Source organism: Fukomys damarensis, unplaced genomic scaffold, assembly GCF_012274545.1.
Source record: "Fukomys damarensis isolate Sample0158 unplaced genomic scaffold, DMR_v1.0_HiC HiC_scaffold_3, whole genome shotgun sequence".
In the NCBI taxonomy this organism is placed as follows: Eukaryota; Metazoa; Chordata; class Mammalia; order Rodentia; family Bathyergidae; genus Fukomys; species Fukomys damarensis.
Genome location: NW_022900915.1, coordinates 15507293 through 15533482, shown reverse-complemented (window position 1 = coordinate 15533482; position 26190 = coordinate 15507293). Strand labels below are relative to the sequence as shown.

The window sequence follows — 26190 nt, the reverse complement described above, 5'->3', positions numbered from 1 at the left end:
CAGGGATCGATCTAGGGTCCTTGCGCTTGCGAGGCATGTGGCGGAACCACTGAGCCAAATCCCCGGCCCCTGAAGCACAATTTTTAAAAATTTTGATAAATAAATGCAATGAATGGATTCTTTTGTTACTTGTACTTTTATTGTCATATTAGAAACTACTGCCAAACTCACGTTCAAGAAGATAGCCCTACATTTTCTTCTAAGGATTTCATAGCTTTTGTTCTCACATTTAGATCTTTGATTCACTTTTAGTTAATTTTTGTAATTTGGTGTAAATTCGGGGACGTGTAATTTTAACTCCTGTTCAATATTTTTTTATTTTTTCCTGTTCAATATTTCAATAATCGCCTGAACTCTAGTCCGTTCTTGGTCAATTCAATCTCAATTTCCTCCTTTGTAAACTAAGGATAACAAATGGTACATAAATAAAAGTTTTGGTGTAGACAGAGAAATTGTACATAAAGCACTTAGCCCTTGAAGCATCCCACTGCTCAATAAATGTGGTAGTTAAAAGTTATGATCGGAGCAGCCCCAGGTGTAGTGGTGCAAACCTGTAATCCCTAGGCTACACTCTTCAAGGCAAGCCTGGACTACAAGTGAGACCCTGTCTCAAAAAACCGGGGGTGGGGGAGTTATGATAGAAGCAATGAGTTAAAGCTTTCACAGTGGAGACGCCAGAAGGATGAGCAGCGTTTCTAAGACAGGCGTTGGAGTGTGGGAGAAGCATTGCGTAGCCCACCTGGAGGAAGAGGTCTGGCCTGGTTACCGGAGCCTTTCACCTCTAGGGACTGGTAAAAATTCTAATTGCTGGGCCCCATCTAGATCTACCGAAGGACCCCCCTGAGCTTCATGCCTGAATTTGCATCAAATTCTCTAGAAATACACCGAAGCTTGCCGGCCTTGCTGGAGGCGACGGGAGGAGCTCCTGCAGTGCCACCTGTGGTCTGAGGAGGGCGCCCCGGAAACCCGGGCCTCAAGGCGGCTGCGCAAAGCTTCTCCCCGCCTGCGCGGCCTCGGGTCGGCTCCGCTGTCAGCTGAGAAGACGGAAGAGGCGGTGCGCAGGTTCGCCCGAGTTCTCTAGACTGGGCTGGCGAGTAGCGGAGCAGGGCCCTGGGGCGGAGTGCGGAACTTTCGGGCTTGGCACGGCGGGGCGGCCGGAAGGGATGGCGGGGGGCGCGGGGGGGGGGGGCGGGGCGGCAATGCAGTGCTTCTATCCAGCACCCGGGACCGGGATCCTGGCCCACCCCTTTCTCCCGGTGCTTTGGAGGACCAGGGAGGTCCAGGCCCCGCTGCTTCGGGACGCCCGGGTCCGGCCACTCCTTACGCGGCTGCAGAGCGCCTCTGTTCCCGCCCGGCCGGTGGCTAGACCTGGGCCCGCCCGGCTTTCGGTGAGTCGTACAACCCGCTCTCCGGGCGTGCTGAGCCCGGACCCCGGGCCGGAGCCCGCAGATAGGCCTGGAAGAACGAGTAGGATTTTCCCGGCCCGAAGAAACCTCCCCGGTGGAGGCGGGGCTTCCATCCTTCGTGTAACTGTTTCCGGTTTGCTACAAACTAATATTAAACGTGAATTATCTCTTCTTGTCTGGTGATGCCGGAGTTAACTCTTGGTTCAGTGTTAGTGATGTAAAGACCGGGAGTTTTATAAATCCAGATTTAGTTATATTTTAGCTGTGTGATCTTCAGCCAGAAAGGGGATCTAAACTCCTTTTTCTCATTTGTGTAATGGACACAACTTTCTTCTTGTGATTGTAGGAATCTAGCAGCAGTTAATGCTTTGAAAGGGCTTAGCACGAAACCTGACACAACGTTTAAGAGCTCACCAGTTCTTACTGTTCTTAATGCTGTTGTGATGACCCGCACGACATTCTCGTATCTAGCGGGAGGTAGCAGGGAGCTCACTAAACTCTGCTCCTGGTCCCCCATTGTAGCACACTGAAATGTCACCACAGTTCCGTTATGATTTCCCCAGTGTCTAATCGTGTGGCACAGCTAGATGCTAAGAATGATACACAGATGCCATTTGGTCCCTGTCTTTGAGGAATTAATGCAAGTTAGTGGGAGAGGAAGTGTGAGTTCATAAACTAATGTACTGCGGGATGTGTAAATGTCATAGGGAAGTTAGAGTTCGGCTGGATTTTAAAGGAAGACATGTCTAATTGGAAAGTGCTAGGTGGAAATAACAGCACTGGAGGTGAGCTTCAGAGACTGAATGGGTTGAATCAAGGAAATGGAGGTTAACCAACTGAAGTAAGACCCTGGGACCCACAGGCAGCTTCAGATCCTGGGGTCTGAGATGTTTCCCATCCCAAGGAACTGTTGAAGAGAAACTTTGCTTGAGTACAAGTTCTCAGCCCTGGTTCCCCAGGTGAGCACTGAAAACTGTAGGCCTGATTTAATTGCTCTGGGATCTGGCCTGGGTATTGGAATTTTTAAAAGCCTCAGGGGATCCTAATGTGCTAACAAGGATGAGATGGCTAACCTAAAACCATACATTCTATAAATTCATCTCTTATACTTTGTGTAAATGTTTTAAAAGATGCAAAAATGGCCAGGGATTTAGCTCAGTGGTGCTGCTGCCTGCCTCACAAGTGCAAGGACCCGAGATCAATCCCTGGTCCCCCCAAAGAGGAGATGCAAAAAGTTTACTCCTGTTATCAACACCATGTGTTACTACTTGGCAAAACTGTTGAAGATCGCTGGGCGTGGTGGCGCAAGCCTGTAATCCCAGCACTTGGGAGGATGAGGCAGGAGGATTGTCCTGAGTTTGAGACCAGCCTGGGCTACACAGTGAGTTCCAGGTCAGTCTCAACTACATAATGAGACGCTGTCTCAAAAAAACAAACTGTTGAAGATAAAATAAGGTAATGTGAAAAGATTTAATACAGTACATAGGAAGTGCTCAATAAATGTAAATTGATCATGAATGTCATTCTTAGCTTATTTAGAAGTCACATAAGCTGAATCTAATCTAAATATTATGGGTTCATATTATATTTTTCCATTTAATTTCAAGATAACTCATGGAACTTTCCATAACCCATATGTGGACCACACTCTCCTTCTCCATGAACCCCAGTTTGGAAGTCTGGGTCTAGCTGGGCATAGTGGCACAGTGCTGTAATCCTAGCACTCGAGAGGCTAAGGCAGGAGAATCACCACAGGTTCTAGGCCAGCTTGGGCTACATAGTGAGACCCTGTCTCAAAGAAACAAAACAACAAAAGTCTGGTTCTGAAACATTCAGAATAAAACTTAAAAGTTTGTGTGTGTTCTGTTTTGTTTTAAAATATTTTCCTGGGCTGGGGATGTAGCTTGCTTAGCATGCATGAAGCCCTGGGTTCAATCCTCAGCATTTCCACCCCCAAAAAAGTAAAATATCCTTCTATCAGTTAACCTAACCATGAGTTTCTCTGGCAAGGTTAATTCATGAGCATGATAGACAAAAACTGGAGCCGCATAGGCAATGAAAGACTACAAGAAGGGTCGATCCCGGTACCAAAAAATAAGTAAAGACTACAAGAAGGAGAAAAAAAACCAAGCCAGATAGATGTTTATTGCAGAATGTAGTATTCTGTTTTGACATACTACCTTGGTGTCCTCCCTAGGCTGAGGGCAGTCAAATAAGGCCTCTGTCGTGACTGGGAAACATGCTGTTTGCCCCTTTAACCATATAACTCATTCTGTCCTAAGAGAGCCGTACCCATATGCAGCTGTAGATAAGGATTGGCCGGATGTTAGGATGTGCTTCACTTATGCATTGATAATGGAAATTTGGAATTTAAATTTCATATTTCTAACACCATCTTTAATATTTCTTCTCTGCAGATGGCAAGATTTTCATAATGTATCTAATATGAGTCCCACATCTTGGCGTCGTTCTCAGCTCCACTTGCTGGAGAATAAATGGGATTTGCACAGATTACAAACAGAACTGAAATACAGACTGCAGTGTTAATATCCTTTCCTTCTGGTTGTTATTAACAGGTACTAACTGACCTCAAACAGGACCTGCCACTGTGCCTTAGAGATGCAGCTTAAGCAGAGCCATTGACATTGCTGGGAGAAAAATAGGTTTTAGAAAATGGAATCATCTTAAATGGATTTGTTTGTTTTTGTTTTGGTACCAGGGTTGGAACGGGTCCTTAAGCCTGCAAGGCAGGCAGCAGAACCACTGAGCTAAATCTCCCGCTGGATTTGTTTAAATTTTATGTTACCTTTTACAACAAAACTGTTACATTCTAACCTTTCAATTTGGTATATTTCAGATTTTTTTTAGAGTTTATAGTTGAGAGGAGAGCAACTGCAATTATGCCCAACATTTTAATTAGCAGAGTAGTAATTTTGTATTAGGTTCTATGAATCTTCACTGTATATTTTTCTCTTTGAAATTATCTGAAATTGTGCTGTGTCTTTCAGTCATTGCAATCGAAAAAGCATTGATTTATGCTTTAAGTATAGGATATTTTGATTGTTAATGTTACCTAAGATAATAGTAACTCTTACAATTAACGGTTTTGTACATTTGACAAAAAATCTGGTGTTCTTTCAAAATTTTAGTATTACTTTGTTGCTTGTTTACTTATCTTAACTTTCCTATACGGTATCTTGTCTGTAACATCCTCCGAAATAGGATTTTCTCAATTGGGAACAATTTTGCTACCTATCTAGACATATTCTTTAGTGTCACAACCCTTTGGTAGGGGGTCCCATATGGCATCTAGTGAGTACAAGCCAGGAGATGCTGCTAATCGTACTTTGCACAGCATAGTTACCCCTATGACAAAAATGTAAGACATATCAAGTTATTTCCTTTTTGTTTTTTTTTGACAAATAGGCTACTTCTCTAAGTTGACAAATCAAAGTAATTTGTGATTTGATGTCTTTAAAATTTTTTTAAAAATCAATCATAATACCTAATTGATAAAATCAGCAAATTAAAGCACCACAGCCACTCTTTTTGAAAACGACCATTACTACTGCACAGCTAATAGAATGGTAGGCATGGCTGTTGTTTTAGTTTAGCATAAAATTGGGGATCTTAATCCCTAGCAGTTGTTTGTGAGGGACATTTGTTTTATGTACCATTAAACTTCCCCTAACACTGCATTTTCTGTTCTTAACTGATTTGAATGATTATTTTCAATTCCTCAGACAAGTAAATGTCGTCAGAAGACCGAGAAGCTCAGGAGGATGAATTACTGGCGCTGGCAAGTATTTATGATGGAGATGAATTTAGAAAAGCAGAGTCTGTCCAAGGTGGAGAAACCAGGATTTATTTGGATTTGCCACAAAATTTCAAGATATTTGTGAGCGGTTAGTTGATAATATTCTCTTACATGGATTTTCCTTAATGTTTTCAGTTTTTAAATGTACATAGATGGTGTTATTACAGATTTTATCTGTTTGCTTTAAAAGAATTAGAATGAGAAGCAAACAGTTTGCAGTTTAATTCCACCTTTTAACCACTGAATTGGGGCATTTTTTATGCATCCATCCTTCTAACTAGCAGTTTATCAGCCACGTCTCATCCATAAATAAGAGCGGGTGATCAAAGAGAAAACAAAGTACTGCTGTGAAAACACATGGACTGCAAGTATGGCGAGTACTCTGGTGGTTGTTAATACTATTTAGTTTCCAGAATCATTTCAAATACCATACACAAGTGGTACACACTGTTACTCTGTGACCTTTTGCTTCAGCAAAAACTTCCCTTGACATATTCACAGAAGACCTTGTTACACCCTTTTTCAAAATGTTTCTATTCTAGAGGCATTGAGTAAAGAACACTGATCATTTAAGTGAAACTGAAGTGAGAGTGTTGTGTACTGTATCTTGTCCTCAAGCCTGAGGTCATTGTGTTGGACACAGATTTTCCTGGCTATGATTCATGGGTAGTTGCTGCTCTAAGTAAGTTGTGGTTGGTTGGTTGATAAAAGTAAACATCCTTTTTTCTAGGCTGTGTCTTGTAATCACCTACTGTAAACCAACAGCAAAACAAACATTGTGTATTACTTGGTCATTAGTGTCAGGAATTGTACTGAGAAGTGTATATAAGACTACATTGTATGTCTTCATTATACATTTCATAGTGCCTGGTAGATTTTTCCAGAATTAGATTTATTTACTTAAGGTGGTGGCTATGAAGTCAAAATTAGGGATTAGAAAATGCCTTTGGAGAAGGGCTTTATCCCCTCACCTAAAGCAGTAAGTTTTTTTTCAGAGCATAGCTCATCAATAATGGACACTCAAGTGCTGACCAGCTGATCCTTTCTAATCTTTGTTTTCGGTTCAGGCAATTCAAATGAGTGTCTCCAGAATAGTGGCTTTGAATACACCATTTGCTTTCTGCCTCCACTTGTGCTGAACTTTGAACTGCCACCAGATTATCCATCCTCCTCCCCACCTTCATTCACACTTAGTGGCAAATGGCTGTCACCGACTCAGGTAGACCCAAAACTTAATTTTTCCTATCCATTTTTAGAAACTTACAAAATCATCTTAATTGTAGACTACCTCGATGATCTTTTCACTGCATGAAAAACAAATGGCTTTGATTTTGTAATTTTTCCCCTTGCCTTCATGAATCCTAATGTTAATGAATTGAAAATGTTTGTTGATTTAAAAAGAATAGCAATAACTGAATGATTAATCATTATGATTGACCTATGAATTGTAATAGGAGTAATTTTCAATCAAGTATATTGTTTCTTATCTTACTATTTTTCTGTTTAATCTCTATTGTAATGGAGACCATGAGGGCTTCCTCATTTTCTGTAGATATTGATACTTTTTCCCCTTAGTTTCATACCCATTTCTTAAATAAGAGATTTAGTTGTAATTAGGACTGCAAATTGAGCTAATATAGCTATAAGAAGCAGATTTCCTGAGTAAATATAAGTACTTCATAAAATTCACGTATTAGAAACAAACAATTGTTGATTGTTGTCACTTAGAATTAAATGTACACAGAGGTGTGTACAGTTCTTACAGATGTTTCATTAAGATGGGTGACCTTGTATTATACACCTTCATTCCCTCTGGGTTATGTACCATTTCTAGTAACACCCTCAGCTCTTTTTTTATTAGCATGTAATAATAGTGTATATTTATGCAGTACAGTGTGATTTCAACAAATACAGCATGTGCTGATCAAATCAGGGTAATTAGCATTTCCATCTCCTTACTCATACTTGGAGCCCTCTCTTCAACTCTTGATTGAGACATAAATATGATTGAAGCTAATAGGAAGTATTCTGGGATGCAATGGATCGATAGCTACTTTTCTAGAAGTCATGATGAAGATTGATAGGCTGATGTATACTAAGACAAAAGTTGTCTTGAGTGACTGACATCAAGGAATAGCTCATTATCATCTTTTTTTTTTTTTTAATACTGGGAATTGAACTCAGGACCTTTCACTTGGAAGGCAGGCAGCAGCACCACTGAGCTAAATCCCAGCTAACCTATTAAATGAGAGTGCTTTTCCATGATTGAGATTATGTTTTAGGAAGGAAAAAAGGATAATGCTTGTAGAGTGAAAAGGAATACTACTTTATCTTGTAGTGTGTCTGCTGGAGAAAACAGGTGCAAGATCTTTCATACTTGCCCAGGAATATCAAAACTGTTTGAATTATTCTTTTTTTGCTAGTAAAGTGGACCCTCAAGTCACAACTGATATAACATAAGAACAACTTGGGTTATGACCAGAAATTTAGTTTTTACTTGTGACCAAAGTCTTGGGTTACAAACTGAATGTTGGCCGCTTGTGCTTCCAGATGGTCTCAGATACAGATTTAACCTTTAAAGAATTCTGGAAGGAACATTACAGCATCCTTTCCTGCATGGGGTTAATTGAAAAATCCTAGGTCATTGTCTCTCTAAGGACACAGATCTCTGCCTGTGTACAGGAGAGACTTTGAAGGCTTTGTCTGGGAGCCTGAGCCTTTAACTGATCAACTTGAATTTTAAACTGCCCTTGCAAGTGAATTGAGTTTGTAAGTCAGGGGTACATTGTACTGGGTATTTAACACAGACCTCACATGTGCTAGGCAAGTGTTCCATTGCCTTTTTTTTTTTTTTTAAACAGGATCTCACAAATTTGCCCACTCTGGCCTTGAACTTGTTTCTTAGCCTCCCGGGTGGCTGGGATTACAGGTGTGCACCACTGCATCTTGCTGAGACTGTTTGACATTTAGGCCACTGATAGGTGACTAAAGTATTTAGATATTTATAGTCCTCTGAGGGTTCTTTATTTTACCATATATGTGTGCATGTACACATAAGCCACAAACGCAGGTCATATTAACTAGATATGTGGTTATAGTTTTAGATTCTGGCATCTACTCTGGTGGCTTTTGGATGTTTATGTGGTGAAGGAGAGTTGTTCACTATTTTATGTTTTACAGCTAAAGTTATAGCAGGGTTATTTATCAAATAAATTCTTATGTGCAGAATTGACATTTTAATGGTCTTCTGTGTTCTTCCCCTTTCTTTTCTTGGTCACTGCATCCTGACTCTATGGTGTTGTGAATTGCCTCTGTTGATAGGGAAATGGACACACGGACCTGTCATTCACGGAATTGGGTTGGGTAGATAGGATTTAGGATGTGGATCTAGCTTTTTAGGGTTTGCCGTTATTCTTTCCCTGATACACATACATACGCGGGATCTCTTCTTTGCCTCTGTCTTCCTCTCCCCCTTTAACATTGTGTGTCCTGCTGCCTCTTAGAAGGGACTGGAGAGAGGATGGAGGAGAAGGGCTTCTTCATTGGACACAGTGGTTTATGTAGCCTGCAGAAAGTCTCTTTTAAGCATGTGTTACATTTTGTAGATTTTAGCACGTTTCTCAAAAGCATGGTGATATATGCTTCATTAAGCAAAAGTACAAAAAGCATTCGTTGTCTAATCATGTTAATAAGTCTTTAAGTTAGTGCCTATGCAGGATTTAGTCAGTAGCACATTGCAGAACAAGGAATAGAAAATGTAGGTTTTTTTCACTTGTTATTTAAATTTACAAATTTCTTGCCATCTGGAAAATTTATTTTTGGTTTTTTACCTAAAACAGAAAATCAGCTTATAATTCCTGAGGTCGCTTACAAATATTCTACATTTCTAATGGAAAATCCTCTTACATTTGCTTTTCAAATTGAGCAGACTTCTTTTACTTATATCATTTACTTATTTTGTATGGTGCTGGGTTTTTAAGTCAGGGCCTTCACACTGAGTTACACCTCCCCTTAATTTAAAATTTTGAGACAGGGTCTTGCTAAGTTGCCCAGGCTGGGCTCGAACTTTCAGTGCTTTGTCTCAGCTTTCCAAAGGGCTGGGATTACAGGCGTGCTCCACACACCCTGCTGAATAGGCCACTTTTAAAGAGGAAATGGCAAAATAGTTTAACTTTGTTCTCTTAGTTTAGGAAGTATGATCTTTCTCCATGGCAGCCAAACCCTGTTGAGGACTTGTAATTATGTTCAGGTTCAGTATCAGTTGCTTCCATCTATTTTTTGTTTGTTTGTTTGTTTGTTTTTTAGACAGGGTCTCACTATGTAGTTGAGACTGAACTGGAACTCATTATGTAGCCCAGGCTGGTCTTGAACTCACAGTGATCCTCCTGCCTCAGCCTCCCGAGTGCTGGGATTACAGGCATGCGCCACCACGCCTGGCTGCTTCCGTCTGTTAATCAGGATCTGATATAAGCCCATATTGCATGACTAAAAAGTAGCTTGTATATCTGAAAAACAAGGACTCTTGAGATTGAATTCTGCTAGTGATTCCTTCAGATGAGTTAACTTTTTGATAGGACTGAAAGTTAGAATTAATTTCAAAATTTGGGTGGTATTTTAATTTAAACTTTTTACCTAATAGTAAAGACATTAGTGTACATATCTGTAGGATACATGGGGTATGTAATGCTTCGATATATATACTGTATACGTTGTCTAATATTAAACCACTGTAAAATACCTGTTCACACTTATCCTTCCTTTACAGTAAAAACATTTTAAATCTTTTCTTACAACTTTTTTCTTTTAACTTTTTGAAATATACAATGCATTATTATTATTATCTATAATCCCTTTACTGGGCAATGGCATACCGTAACTACTTGCTCCTGTCTAACTCGGTACCCACTGATCAGCCTTCCCCTCTTCTTCCCTTCTCCTAGCTTCTGGTAATACCATTCTACTCTGAATGCCTATGAGATTAACTTTCTTATATTTCACATGAGTGAGATCATGCAGTACTTAATCTTTCTTTGCCTGGCTCATTTCACTTACCGTAATGATCTTCATCCATGTTATATTGTAAATGACAGGATTTTGTCCTTTTTTATGGCCGAGTAGTATTCTGCTATATTATGTACTCCATTTTTCATTCATCCTTAAATAGACATTTAGGTTATTTCTGTTTCTTGCTGCAGTAATCATGGAAGTTCAGACTTAGTGATTTCATTTTCTGTGGATACATACCCAGTAATGAAATGATTGGGTCATATTGTAGTTATGTTTGTAATTTTTTAAGGAACTGCTATACTGTTTTCCATAACAGCGATAGTATTTTACATTCCCACTAATACTGTACAAAAAGTTCCCTTTTCTTTACATCCTTGCCTTGCCAGCACTTGTGTTTTTGATTACAGCCATTCTTTTTGGAGTGAAGTGATATCTCATTGTGGTTTTGATTTGCATAGTGTTGATAAGTGATGTTGAGCATTCTTCATGTACTTTGTAGGCCGTGTGTATGTCGTGAGAAATATTTAGGTCTGTAAACCCTCCCCGACACACACCTTGGGGGAGGCTAAAACCCAGTGTCCTGAAGATGCTACGCAAGCACTCCATCAGTTAGCCTCACACCCCAGTGCCTACTGTTTTTGTTTTTTTCCTTGAAGTTTCTTATATAGTCTGGGTAGCAAACCCCTTGTCAGATGTATACATTCTCTCATTGTAGATTGTGTCTGAACTGTGTTGTTTCCTTTGCCACGCAGAAGCTTCTTTAGTTTGATGCAGTCCTGTTTGTTTACATTTACTTGTGTTTTTTTGTAGCTTTAGAATCTTGTCCAAAAGGTCCATGCCCATTCCAATGTCTGGAAGCTTTTCCACTGTTTTCTTCTGTAGTTACATACTTTCAGGTTTTGCATTTAAGTCTTTAATTTGAATTGATTTTGTAACTGATGAAAAATAGAGGGTATATTCTTCTGCATGTGGATATCCAATTTTCCCAGCACCACTTATTGAAAATGTTTACCTTTCCTGGATTTTATTGACTGTATGTATGTATGTATTTCGTGGTGCTAGGGCTCTAACCTAGGGCCTCATGCATAGTAGGCAAGTATTCTACCACTGAGCTACATCCCTAGTCCTGGATGGCGTTTTTAAAATGTTTTCTAATCATTACTCTAGAGGACCTACAGAAGTAGGGCTCCTGAAGGAAGAGACATAATTCATTTTAGAGGTAGATCTTAGCTGGGTATGGTAGCACATGCCTATAATCCCAGCACTTGGGAGGCCAGGAAGGATTACTGCAATTTCAAAGCCAATCTGGGCTACATAATGAGTTTAAGTCCACCCCACGTGTGGTGGTGCATGCCTGTAATCCCAGCACTCCAGAAGGCTGAAGCAGGAGGATCGCTGTGAGTTCGAGACCAGCCTGGGCTACACAGTGAGTTCCAGGTCAGTCTCAACTACATAGTGAGACCCTGTCTCAAAAAACCAAAAAATAAAATGAAATTAAATTAAGTCCAGCCTGAACTACATAGCAAGATCCTGTCTCAAAAACAAAAAAGTTCAAGAGGTAAATCTCTTTGTCCTACATGAGCTATAGAGCAAAGATAGGAAAACAAAACAAATGAAAGCATCCTCCGTTTCAGAGGCTTACATGTAAATATTTCTGTGTCTTATGGAGTTTTGCTTTTCTCCTGTTTCTGTGGTACTTGTGTTCTCTGGTTTATATTGCTGAATAGTTTATGAAGTGCTTTGATGATGAGCATGTTGGTTATGTTTTGTAGCAGTTCATAGCCATGTGTTAGCCATGTGTGTTAGGCAGTATAAGGAGATAATTTAACAAGTTTAAAAGATTAGAAGGGAGATGTGGAGTTCGGAGCTTCATTTTTCCTAATTCACGGTTTCTTTGTGTGCTTTTTCCTAGCTCTCTGCTCTCTGCAAGCACTTAGACAACCTGTGGGAAGAACACCGAGGCAGCGTGGTCCTGTTTGCCTGGATGCAGTTTCTTAAGGAAGAGACCCTAGCATATCTGAATATTGTCTCTCCTTTTGAGCTCAAGATGGGTTCTCAGAAAAAAGTGCAGAGAAGGACAGCTCAAGCCTCTGCCAGTACAGAGGTAGATTTTGGAGGAGCTGTTGGACCTGATGCAGACCCAGAGGAAGGAGTGGATGAGAGAGCTGTGCAGGATGTGGAGTCATTGTCAAGTCTAATCCAAGAAATCTTGGACTTCGATCAAGCTCAGCAGACCAAATGCTTCAATAGTAAATTATTCCTGTGCAATATCTGTTTCTGTGAGAAGCTGGGTAGTGAGTGCATGTACTTCTTGGAGTGCAGGCACGTGTACTGCAAAGCTTGTCTGAAGGACTACTTTGAAATCCAGATCAAAGATGGCCAAGTTCAGTGTCTGAACTGCCCAGAACCAAAGTGCACTTCAGTGGCCACTCCTGGTCAGGTAATTTACTCTGTTAAGGATTGCCTCCTGTGCCTCCTAGTTCTCTTTCGTAAAGAGAGACATCTTCTTGGGAGCTAGGGTTCCTGGGGGAGTCTGAGATCTTGGAGCCAGCCCACAAGTTGTTTCACCATATCCTTGAATAATGCTGTGGCCTGGTAGGGCACACCTGCAATCCCAGCACTTTGAGAGGCTGAGGTAGAAGGATCACAAGTTTGAGCCCAGCCTGGGAAATTTAGACTGTGGAGTGCTAGAGATGTAGCTCACTGCAAAGGCCCTGGGTTGAATCCCTACTGCCAACAACAACAAAACAAAAACATGCTGTGGTCTTTCTCATTTACCAAGTATAAATGCCTCGTTTGGTGGTCTTAGAGGAGTGACAAAAATGTAATTATGAAATCTGGTGAGCTACTTTGTATATCTTTTAGCAAAAGTGCGACTTGTTTTTATTTTTGTTTCTTTAACTCAACTTACATTAAGGCATGATTTTGCTTCCAACAAACTATCCCCATTTAATTTGTATAGTTTGCTTAGTTTTGACAGATGTGTAGACCTGTGCAACTACCACTTCAGTCACCAGGAATGTCCAGCCTTAGCCTGCTGGGTTTTTGGGGTTTTTTTTCCTTCTCTTTTTAATGTTATAATACATTTTTAAAAGGGAGTTTTTAGCTAGGCTTGGTGGCATGTGTCTGTAATCCCAGCAATTGGGAAGCTGATGCAGAGGGCTGCTTAGAGTTCAAGGCCAGCCTGAACTATATAATGATACCATGTCTCAAAGAAAAAGCAGGTTTTTATATACATTGACTGTATTAACTATGTTATCTACCTTCACTGTATTATGTATTTTACATGTGGCTCAAGATGATTTGTCTTTACTCAGAACAGTGGTGGGCCACAGGATAGACATGCCTGAATGTTGTTGTACTTGACTTGATTCTGATGTGAAATAGAGGTTTTAATTTCTGGACCATCTGGTTTATACCAGCATCCTAAGATGCTCCTCAGGATCAGAATTGGCTGGGGAACCATCAGCTGCATGGTGTTTTCTGTCTCTCTTCAGGTCAAAGAGCTAGTGGAAGCAGAGTTATTTGCCCGGTATGACCGCCTTCTCCTCCAGTCCACCTTGGACCTGATGGCAGATGTGGTGTACTGCCCCCGCCCATGCTGCCGGCTGCCTGTGATGCAGGAGCCTGGTGGCACCATGGGCATCTGCTCCAGTTGTAATTTTGCCTTCTGTACCTTGTGCAGATTGACCTACCATGGAGTCTCTCCATGTAAGGTAACTGCAGGTATGTTGTAACTCCACTAGTCCTTTACTCTTCCCTGATGATAATAGCTACCAGCTGTTATCCCTATACCTAGGGTTATTGGAAGTATAAAGAAAGCTAATACGATGCTACTAATATAATAGAATTGTTACTAGTCTATGACAATAGAAACAGAAATTGAGAGTCAAAGTGAGAAACTTTTACAGAAATTTCAGAGTATTTAGGCTTGATCTTCTTGTTTTTATTTTCCTAATTCATTTCCTCAGATAATGTCCATTGCTTAAAAGGGAAACAAGCCTCTAAATAATATGAGGAAAGTAAACTAAAAATATAATTAGAAGTGTTGACAGAGGTCTTTAATTGTGTTGAAGATTTAAGGCAAGAGAATGAACAAAAATACTTTTCTACAGGTGGAGCCTTTATCAATGGTTGCCTGTTTTATTTGAGTTAAATTTTAGAGCAATAGAAGCCAGATGAGGAGTGTGAAAGAAAAAAAGTTACCAGGAAGTACTGCTCAGTGCCTGTAACAAAGCATAGTATAGGGTGAGGCTGAGGGTAGTGGATCCCACTCACTGATATTGTATACACAGAATTGAATGTTTAGTTTTTGCCCTTAAGCCTAAAGTGCCGTGTGTATTTCTTAAGCCTTTGTTCATTATGAGAAGGTGAGTGATACTAGCCTAGTGAAAAAAATCTCTTTCCACCTTTGTCTTTTATATGCTAGTCTTAAACTGTGCCAGTTGCATAAATATATCAACATTAAGAAGTCAAAATCAAAGGAAAAGAAATAACTTACCACCTTTAGCAAGTCCAGTTTTTCTAGTTAGGGGATTCTTTAGTCCTTTGTCATTTGTGCATAGGTAATTTTTACCTAGTTACAAAATAGATTCACTTTTTTCTGGATTCAAGTGTTTGAACTGGGTAATAACCATAACTGAATATCATGTCACTGAATGGCTCTTTTACATTTATTTCCTTGGTAATTTAATTTGCCATTGTTATTTGCATCTTTATGAATATGATACTACTTTGGATTGCCTCCTTTTGATAAAGTCCCAGGGATAGCATTATCAAATAGTCAGAGATTATGGGCATTTTAAATGATTTTTACTCAGTATTGCAGTTGCATAAAAATAAATTTCCTATTCCACTTTCCAGAAAAATTAATAGAGTTACAAAATGAATACCTACAAGCAGATGAAGCCACTAGAAGATTTTTGGAACAGAGATATGGGAAGAGGGTGATTCAGAAGGCCCTGGAAGAGATGGAGAGTAAGGAGTGGCTGGAAAAGAACTCAAAAAGCTGCCCATGTTGTGGAACTCCCATACAGGTGAACGCTTTGGAGTAGACCTGGAGGCGAACAGACTTGAAAGTGTGTTATATTTACCTTAAGAAGCCGATAGTCGATTTTATAACCTACTAAGAAAACACTTTTTGGTATTTATTCCATTTGGTATTCATCCTTGGAAAATGTGACTTTCACTGTTAAATATTGTTATTGACTTTAAATATACTGTACGTAGAGTTCCCTTTTCAAAGTGCTTTCATGCAAGACAATTATTCTCACACTCTTTCCACCTCAGAATTGAATAGGTTATGCTTTAATCCATTTTCTGTTACCAGTAACAAGTTTATTTTGGCTAATGGTTGTGGTCCAAGGTTGAGAGTCACGTCTGGTGGTGGCCATCTTACTGGCAGAGCCCTGAGGAAGTGCAGAGCATAACATGTGCAGGGACTAGGAGTACATACTTCTAGCCTCTCTCCTTATAAAGCCATCAGTTTTCAGTCATTAAGACTCCACACTGATTACTTTATCTAACCCTAATCTAACCCTAATTCAGGGAGTATGGTCATTTTCACTATATTGGTTCTTCTTAGCCAAGAGCAGAGTGTCTTTCCATTTTCTGATATCTTCTTCAAACTCTTTTTTCAGAATACTGTAGTTTTCAATGTAAAGGTCTTTTACTTCATTAGATTGATTCGTAAGTGTGGTATTGCCTGCCGAGGCCGGAGGATCTCTGTGAGTTCAAGGCCAGCCTCAGCTACATAGTGAGTTCAAGGCTAGGTTGTCTCAAAAAAGAAAAACAAAAACAAATTAGAAGTACAGATTTGATTCCTAAGTATTTCATTTTTTTGGATGCTATTGTAAAAGGTATGGCTTCCTTAATTTCTCTCTCAGTGAGTTTGTTATTTGTATAGGAATGCTATTGATTTTTGAGTGTTGATTTTGTATCCAGCTATGCTACTAAATTTGGTTATTAAATCTAGGAGTCTTTTGGTGGAATTTTTATGGTCTTCAATGTGAGTATCATGTCACCTGCAAATAATGATAATTTCACCTCTTCCTTTCCTGTCTTTATTTCTTTCTCTTGTCTAATTGCTCTAGCTAAGAATACTGACAGTGGGCATCCTTGTCTTGTTCCTGATTTTAGAGTGAAAGCTTTCAGTTTTTGACCATTTATGATGTTGGCTGTTAGTCATAGATGGCTTTTATCAGATTGAGATAAAGACCATGCACTCCAATTTTCTGAAGGGTTTTATCATGAATGGATATTAGACTCTGTAAAGTGTTTTTTCAGCACTTGTTAAGATGATTGTGTGGCTTTTGTCCTTGGCTGTGTTAATATGGTATATTACATTTATTGATTTGCAATATCCCTGCATCCCTGGGATGAATCCTGCTTGATGTATAATGTTCTTGATAATTTGCTGCATTCTGTTTGCCAGTATCTTATTAAAGAGTTTTGTGTTTATGTTCATTAGGGAGATTAGCATGTAGTTGTCTTTTTTGGTTGGATCTTTCTCTGGTTTTGGTATCAGGAATTCCTGATTGCTTCCAGGAATGAGTTTAGGAGTATTGCTTCCCTTTCAGTTTCATAAAAGAGTTTGAGAAGTAGTGGCATTAGGTCTTCTCCAAATTCCTTGTAGAATTCATCGATGAATCCATCAGGACCTGGGATTTGAGTCTTTCTTTCTTTCTCTTTCTTTCTTTCTGTCTGTCTGTCTGTCTGTCTCCCTGCCTGCCTGCCTGCCTTTTGATAAAGTTGGCTAAGAGTTTGTCAGTTTTATTTCATCTTTCAAAGAACCAACTTTGTATTTTCTTTGTATTGTTTTCTTAGCCTCAGTTGCATTAATTTCTCCTCTCATCTTTATAATTTCCTCCCTCCTACAAGCTCTGGGATTGACTTGCTCTTCTTCCTCTAGATGTTTAAGGTTCAACCTAAGGTTATTTATTTGTTTTTCTGATGTGGGAATTTATTGCTATAAACTTCCCTCATAAGATGACTTTTATTACATCCCTTAAGTTCCATAATGTTATATTGACATTATCATTTGATTGTAGAAACTGTATGATTTCTTCTTGAATTTCATCTGTGATCCATTGGTTGTTCAGGAAGGCGTTACTCAATTTCTGCATGTTTATGACGTTTTTGTGATTTTTTTTTTTTTCCGTTGATTTCCAATTTCATTGCACTATTGTCTGATAATATGCATGGGATAATTTCAGTTCCTTTGCATTTACTTGAGTGTGTTCTATGAGCCAGTATGTGGACTATTTTGGAGAACGTCCCGTGTATTTCTGAAAAGAATGTGTATTCTGATGTTGTTACACATCCACTAAGACCATTTGTTCAAAAATTTCGTTCATTTCTGGTATTTCTTAGTTGATTTTTTTGTCTAGTTGATCTATTTGTGACCATGGGGTTTTGGGGTTCCTCACTAGAGTTGTATTAGTGCTTATTTGATTTTTCATGTGCATTAATATTTGTTTTATATAGTTAGGTGTGCTGGTATTTGGTACACATATATTAAAATTGTTATTTCTTCATCTTGGATTGCTCCCTTTACAAGGATATAGTGATCTTCTTTGTCTTTGTTAATAACTCTTGGCTTGAAATCCATTTTTGTCTTCAAATAGAATAGCTAACTCTGCTTTTCTCCAGTTTCATGTTGCATGGAGTATTGTTTTCCATCCTTTGACTTTCACTCTGTGAATTTCTTTTTTCTTTTTTTGGTACCAGGGATCAAACTCAGGACCTTGTGCTTATAAGGCGACAGGACTACTGAGCTAAATCCCCAGCCCTGTGAATTTTTTTTTGAGTTAAATATGTTTCTTGTATGCAGCATATTGTTTGTTGGATCTTGTTTCCTGAACCATTCTGCCAGTCTGGTGAATTGAGACCATTTACATTAATGATTGCAACTCATATTTATTGACTTGTTATTTTCCTGTTGGTTTCTTTTCTTTTTCCCCTCTGTTTAATTACTTGCCTTGCCTGGTAAATTTATTGTTTTGGGGTTCATAGAGTTGTAGTCTTTGTTATCGCTTTCTAGAATATCCTTTAAAACATTTTTGAGTGCTGGTTTGGTAGTCATGAATTTCTTCAGGTGTTCTTTGTTGTTGTTGTTTTGGTACAGGGGATCAAACTCCAGAGCTTGTTCTTGTAAGGCAGTTGGCAGAACTACTGAGCTAAATCCCCAGCCCTCTTCAGGTGATCTTTGTCATGGAAGTATCTTATTTCTCCATTAGTTTTGAAAGATAGTTTTGTGGAATATATCAGTCTGGGTTGGAAGTTGTTTTCTTTTAAGGCTTGAAATACCTCACTCCAAGCTCTCCTGACTTGAGGGTTTGTGTTGAGAAGCCTGCTTGATTCTGATGGGCTTTCCTTTATAAACGATTGTTTCTTCATTATTGTGCTAGGATTGCTCTTTAGCTAATCCAGAAGTGACTTGTTAAACTATTGAAGAAAAAGGACTCAAGGGGAAAAATTGAAGAGAGACCATAAATAAGGATGAAAACTATATAATGGTAAAAAGATTGTGTTTCACCTACAAGTTGCAAAATATGATTTGTGCATTACAAATAAGCAAAGACTTGCATTGGCATTATATTCATCATTTAAAGTTTATTAGTTAAAATTAAACCTTAGGAAGAAAACAAACAATTGTTTCTTTTCGCTAACAGTTTTTAATATTCTGTTCTTGTGTTAAATTTCTGGAATCCTGACTATTATATGCCGTAGGGTAGTTTTGTTTTGTTTTGTTTTGTTTTTGTTTTATCTTGGCTAATTGGAGTTCTACATGCCTCACTTATGTGTATGTCAAATTCTTTTTCTGTGCTTGGGAAGTTTTCTGTCATGACTTCTATGAACAAGTTTTTATCATTTCACTATTTCCTGCTTTTTCATTGACTCCAGTCAATCTTAGTATTCTTTGCATCATCTAGCAGCTGTTGGATTGATCTTTTTGTGGTCCCTTGCTATTTTTAAGAAGCCTTTCTTTTCATGATCACTAACTGCAAACCTGTCTTCTTTGTCTGATACTGTGTTCTCACATTGGTTCAGTCTGCTGTGTATATTTTCAATAGAATTTTTAATCTCCTGGATTGAATCTGTTTCATGGGTTTCATTTCTTTGATTTCATGGTTTGCATCATTTTTCTAAGCTGTATTTTTTTCTTATCTGTATCTTCTCTAGATTTGCTAATCATTCCCTTCATTCTGGCCATCATGTCTGAAGTTATCTGAGAAATTATTTCTGATTGGATTTTTCTCTAGAACCTCATTCCTTTGCTTTGTTACTTCCATCCAAGTGTGTGAGTTTGGAATTGTTACACCTCAGTGCTTCCTAGGTTGGCCTTTGGTGGGCTGGAAGTCTGGGGTTGCATCTTGCTTGTGTGTCTTCTCATTTTGCATTTTTTATTAGTTTAATTTCTGCATTGATGCTAGTAAATTTTTTATGCTAGGTATCTTTATTGCTAATATCGAGCACCATTAGGAAATGGCTGCTTCTCAGAGATGTCTTCCAGGTGTAGCTGGCTTTTTTGTGTTGAGTCTGTTGCAAGATCCTACCTCATCAGTTTATTGGGGATGAGAAATTGCTCCCTATTTGGCCTAGACCCTGGTTCTTTGGCAATGACTGTAGTATTGTTTATGACCTTCAGGCAGTCTCAGTCTTGGCTTACCAGGAAGAACAACTGATTAGAACTGTTATGTCACCTTAGCTAAAGTAGTACAATCAGTAATAACCATAGCATCAAACACACCCTAGAAAATGACAAACTGTAGGAACTATTAATTTGCCACCTTATGAACAGGATTTGTAGTATATAACCAAATCTAAACAAACCAGAAAATTGTGCACCATAAATATCTCCTTAGTATGTCCTTAGTATGTCAATTTTACCCTCAGGGAAGAAATTTTAAAAGAGATTAGGGGCAAAAAATAGAGAACTAGAAGAAGCAAAAGATTAGAAGCAAGGCTGGAGAATAAAGGAAGATTACACAAGCTTTGGGACCTGAGGATGAAGACAGGAGGGAAAAAAGGGAGGAAGAAACAGAAACAAGAATATAACAAAACAAAACAATGTTCTCATATAAAAATAAGAACAATCAAGAAAAAGAGAAAATATGTATCAAAGGAAGAAAAAAGGTGTCTAACTCAGGGCATGTCTCTTCTGTCACTCACTGACAGAGGGGCAGACAGAGCCCAGATCCATGTTGATTGATCCCAGCCAGCCAGCAGTAGAATCGAGGTGGTGGTGAATTACCAGCAGACCTGGGCATTTAGTTCCCCGGAAGTTCAGGCTGTTTCTTGGTTTCTGGCTATGGGGCTGGGACCTGAGTTCTTCAGCCCTCAAGACTCCAAGTGACTCCTGCCAACTTGAACTCCGCTGCCTGCCAGCTTGAATTTGGCTCCCTGACCTCCTGCCAGCTTGAACTCGGTTGTGCCTCAACCTGACACTTGGAGCCACTAGGTGGAGAACCAACTCACAGCTGCTCTGAGTTCTGACTTCCCTTGGCCCCTTTCCAAAATCTCAGGCCAGTCACCTTCTGCTGGGGGGCGCCTGAACCTGAATAACTCACTAGCCACTGAAGTTCGAAGTGTCCACTGCTCATTCCACTGGTGTGTTTCTGCATGGAGGCCTCTGGGGTCACCAGTAGTCACTGTGCCTCTGCAGGTTTGAGCCACCCTTCCCATGCTGTGAGCTGGGTCCCAGAGAGAAATCTCCACTTGCCACCTCTCTCCTCCACATTGTGGTTCCTCTCTTCGCTCTCCCTGTGGGTTCCATTTCTCACTTGCTGGGTCCTGAGAACCCACTTCCCTCCTCCTCCTCTTTCTCTTGTTCCTATATTCCAGTGTCTGAATTTCAAATATCAGAGAAGGTTTCTCTGCCACTCACCATTCTGCCATCTTCCCAGAAGTTTCCAAGATGAGTTTCAAAGAGGACAGACCATATTCAAACTACAGCAGATGAGGGGAAGGACACACCGAAGTTACTTCAAATCTTTTTTATTTGTTCGGATTTTTGAGACAGGGTCTTGCTTTGTAGGCTGGTTTCGAACTGACAGTGCTCCTCCTGGCTTAGCCCCGAGTGCTGGGATTACAGGCGTGCGCCACCATGCCCAACTACTACCAACTCATAATTCATCTTTGTGATTTAAAAAAATCATATCTGACCTCTCAGAACTGTTTATCCTGGAAAGTAGCATAGTCTTTTAACAAGTATTTGCTGGAGAAGTAGAGACATTTTCCTACTAACGTGAGCTAAGTAATTGGATTTACTGCTTTGTGTCAAAATCTTAACATGTTTTAAAATCAAAATATATTTTGCATTTGATGGTGCTGTTTCAATCTGTTATAGTTAACCTATGCCTGGTGATTTCCCCATTACTTCAGGCAAGAGACTGGCATTACATTTGACTACTACTGATATGCCTTAGCCCTGTGATAGAATGGAGGACTTGATACCAACTATATTTACTTAGATTTATGTAAGAATTTAAAACTGGGGCCAGGGGTTCAGCTCAGTGGTGCTGCCGCCTGCTTTGCAAGAACAAGGTCCTGAGTTCGATCCCCAGTACCCCCCCCAAAAAAAGAATTTAAGACTGAAGCATATTTAATTCAAAACTTAATACCCAGTCATGTGTTTGATTTGTGACTACTGTTTATCAAGAGATTTTGCTAAGTGTCTAATTGTAGGAACAACTGCTAAATATTTTCTGTACTTCCTTTGTAAAAATAATAAGCATTAAACAGTTGTCATTGTGTTAATTGTATATTTCAGTCGTATATTTCAGCTAGGAGAATGTTATGCTGAATCTTTCTGAGAGTCTTTTTTGGGGTTGGGGGATACCAGGGATCGAACTCTGGACCTTGTGCTTATGAGGCAGACTCAGTGCCATTGAAGTAAATTTCCAGCCCCTATGCTGAATCTTTCTGGCATGTACATTTTTCTTTTGTGTTTATAGCCTTGATATTTTTTTCTTTCTATCCTTCCCGCCAGAAATTGGATGGATGTAACAAGATGACATGTACTGGCTGTATGCAGTATTTCTGTTGGATTTGTATGGGTTCACTTTCTAGAGCAAATCCTTACAAACATTTCAATGATCCCGATTCCCCATGTTTTAACAGGTAGGTGTACACAATTTCTTCCACTCAATGTCAATTTTTTTTTTTTTTTGTACCGGGGATCAAACTCAGGACCTTGTGCTTGCAAGACAGTTGCAGTGCCACTGAGCTAAACCCTGACCCTCAATGTCAGTTTGTGGTATTTGATTTGCAGACCACAAATCCAATATTTTACTAAGTAGTTAGAGAACTCTTCTAAATATTTTCCCATGTTTATAACTTTTTATATTATTTTCTTGAAAATGAGTTTTGAGAATATACTGACATTTTTAATTATTTATCAACTTTTTATATTTAAAACTTGAATGTACATAGTTGAAAAGATAATAGTATGAACAAACTACTTTTCACATTTAAAACAAATGGTTTTTTTGTTGTTTTGTTTTGTTTTGGTACTGGGGATCGAACTCGGGGGGACCTTGTGCTTGTGAGGCAGGCAGCAGAGCCACTGAGCTAAATGCCCAGCCCTTCTTTAAGTTTTTTTGCTGAACTACTTAAAGATAAGTTAAAGTTATCAACTCTGCTTCTACATACATTTCCTAGGAAAATTCTCTTAGGGACTAGGAGTGTAGCTCAGCGACAGTACATTCTTAGCATGCCTGAGGCCCTGGGTTCGTTCCCAGTGTGGAAGGAAAGCAAGGGAGGGAGGGAGGAAGACGCTTCTAGGTAATAGCAATACCTTAAAAATTTGATGATAATGGTATAGTGTCTTTAATACATCCAGCATATATAAAACTTCCCAGTTATTCCTCAAAACTAAAGTTCAGTTATTATACTGTTTTGTCTCTTAATATAAAAAAGATGTGGAACATTTTATGTTGACTTTTTGAGGCATCTAGGCTAGTTGTCCTGTATGTTTTACCTTCTAGAATTTTGTTTCTCCATAGTGTTTTTTAGCTCCTCTAGCTTTGCTATTTGCTGTCAACTTGAAGTCACATCCAGACAGATGTTTGACTAGGTTTAGAGTAACTATTTTTGATAAGGATATCGCATGAGGAGGGGATATGTACTGCATATTATATAACGTATGGAGGCCCATAATGTGAGGCTGTCACTCTGTTAGTGATGTTTAGATGTATCATTTCTTTCATTACAAAAGGTTTGTCTATTAGTAAGGATGATTCCTTGGAACAGTGTGAATATTCTGTTCTCCATTAGCTCTCCAATTTTAGCATCAGTCTGTGATCTCTCAGTAGGTTTCTGTAGAGAACCTACACTTGTCAATGTTAGTAAACTACAAGAGAAACTAAAATAAGCTCTGCCTATGAACTATTAAAGTTTAGAGTTGGAAATTGCATAAATTTTAGGTAATAGAAGAAAGATCAATTGACAGTTATACAACGTTCCACCAGGGGAGGGTGCAAGGGCTGTGAAGGAGGAGGAAGGAGTGTTACAGCTACCCCTTATCGTATTATTGTTTTGGGGGGTGGTTGTTTGCTTTTTGGAGACAGAGTCTCACTAGTTAGTTCAGGATGGCCTTGAACTTATTAAGTAGCCCATGCTGACGTTGAACTCTCAGCAATCCTCCTACCTCAGCCTCCTGAGTGCTGGGATTACAGATGTGGCGACTATGGCCAGCATCTTATTATCTATACTTGGTCCTAGAGATCAAAAAAGGACTGTTTTTCAAATTTAAGGCTGCTTGTTCAGAAGGACCCAAATTTCAGCCTTTCTCAATGTGTTACTAAAGGAGACAAAAACATATTATCAGAAGAGTGCAGAAAGTATTTTTGAAAGAAAGAAAGACAGCTTAATAAGCAGTTTTGTCCAAGTGCATAATATGTACTTTATGTTCTAGGTTGTTCCACGCTGTGGATGTTAATGGTGATGTTTGGGAAGACCAGATTGAAGACTAGTGGACTCCTGTTCACAATGTGGAAATGGACTTGTTTGCCCGTCTTTCCTCAAGTACACTAAGAAACTTCTCAGGATTTTAGGGTACCATGCATTCTCTCCTCCTGAGTAGAAGGAAGAACAAGATTTATATTTTTATTTGGTACCATTGACTAAGGCATCCATTTTTTCACTTAACATAAATTGATAAAATTATAAGCCAAAGGTTCAGAAAATGAAAACTACAGAATATTGAATATTATATAATGTGCCCAAAGCTCTAAATAGTTAAAAATAAGTATTTATTTTCTTCCCCAAGATGTAGATATGAGGGTCAAGAGCCAAACATACAGACTATCTCCAAGAAGCATCCCTCTGAGACATTCTATTGTGGCCCCTTCAGTATACCACATACCACTGGGGTGGGTAGCAGTCTTATGAAAATTATATTGAGAACCTTAACTCTTTCAGTACATGTTACCTTCTTCCCAACCTAAACTTCTGCTAAGTTCTTTTCAGAGGATCCTTTAATCTGTAACTGCCTGGATGGCCCAGTGTCACTTTGATCTACTACTTTTTAGAATAGAAATTTATAATAATTTAAAAATATTTTTAAATATCACAAACACAGCTTGGTGTGGTGGTGCACACCTGTTATCCTGACACTCAGGAGGCTGAGGCAGGAGGATTGCTTCATGTTTGAGGTCCATGTGAGCTACATAGTTCGAGGCCAGCCTGAACTACAGAGCGAGACCCTGTCTCCAAAACAAAACAAGCCACACAAGCACTGTAGGTCACTTGATATTTATGAGTGGTATATATAACCCACTGGTTTTGAGCTAAATCTACAATGTAATGATACTGGCTCAGAAGAATTTCTGCCCTATCCTACTTTCCTGAGCAGTAGAGCTTAGAGACAAACCTTTTTTGTTCCACATTTTCTCCCTTTACTCTTCCCCTGCCTCTGTTGGTAAGGACAATGTTAATATTAACTCCAGCAACATGTGTTTTTATTTCATCTGCTGGAATAAGAGAAAGCCTAATATATTCCCAAGGTTGAAAAGCTGAATATTTTTTGAATTACTCTGGATTTTGAACCTGTACACAGCACTATAGTTCTGGTCCTAATTTTCCGACTTAAGAAGTCTTCTCTAATCAGCTATGGGAACTTGGCTTCCTGTCTTTTTTTGTAAAAGCAGTGTTTTGGGTGGTAATTTTGCTGTGATATCTAGGGTTTCTATTTTGGGGTTTTGTTGGTTTTTTGGAAAATTGTCGCCTTACAGTATGGTGAGTGGCTTGATAGCAAAGTAAGAATTTCTTTGAAAAAGAGGACGAAAGAATTCAAATGTAGCTTTTTAAAACTTTCTTCTACCATATCATTGAGAAACTGGGGAATCACTTTTAACTGTGTTAAGTGTGTGTGTCCAAGAAATCAGTAAGGACTGTTTCTGGATTGTCAATGAGGATGCTTAATCTTAAAAATAAAAAATTGAAAATCATTGTATAATTAGAACAGAGCTGCTGGTGTTTGTTCTGTCACCAAGGCGACTGGTTTAAAACTATACGACTTTTTTGTTTTTGGTGCTGAGTATCGAACCCAGGATGTCAGATATGCTGAGTATGTGCTGTACTGCTGAGCTGTGCCCCAGGCATACAATATATACTTAAAGTGAGGAGAAAACAGTCCCAGAATAACACCTCCTCTTTTACATGGGCTTGTGACTGAACTCATATTTTGTATAAACAAGTGCTTATACTTTGTTTAAACAAGTTCGTTCCGTAGACTGTTCAGGAGTTAAAGAATAAGCTGACGATAAGAAATGAAATGGTTAAAACCATTATTCAGCATATATTTGAGTAACTGCTGTGATTGGAGTTCAATTTTAATTTTTTCACAGCCACTGAACATTAGTTCATGAGCTAGTTGATATTTGCTAGAGATTTAAATTGTACTTTATGTTGATGTCATAGAAGTAGACATTGTATAATAGTTCTATGACAAAACAC

General features: G+C 39.1%; 1 protein-coding gene across 3 annotated transcripts; it reads left to right on the top strand.

Moving 5' to 3' along the window:
• The first annotated feature begins 1219 nt into the window (after positions 1-1219).
• On the top strand, positions 1220-25369 carry Rnf14 (ring finger protein 14). 3 transcript variants are annotated; one of them, XM_010613889.2, is made up of 9 exons: positions 1220-1388; positions 3824-3982; positions 5150-5311; positions 6291-6442; positions 12143-12670; positions 13728-13956; positions 15094-15266; positions 22223-22353; positions 24149-25369. In XM_010613889.2, exons 3-9 carry the CDS (start codon positions 5158-5160, stop codon positions 24204-24206), a joined length of 1425 nt encoding a protein of 474 aa, XP_010612191.1. In that variant the 5' UTR covers positions 1220-1388; positions 3824-3982; positions 5150-5157; the 3' UTR covers positions 24207-25369. The 3 variants fall into 3 exon arrangements, with proteins under 3 accessions (XP_010612191.1, XP_019061593.1, XP_010612192.1); XM_019206048.2 differs by lacking the exon at positions 1220-1388 and adding an exon at positions 2274-2365; XM_010613890.2 differs by lacking the exons at positions 1220-1388; positions 3824-3982; positions 6291-6442 and having other exon boundaries at positions 5230-5311.
• Positions 25370-26190: the final 821 nt, after the last annotated feature.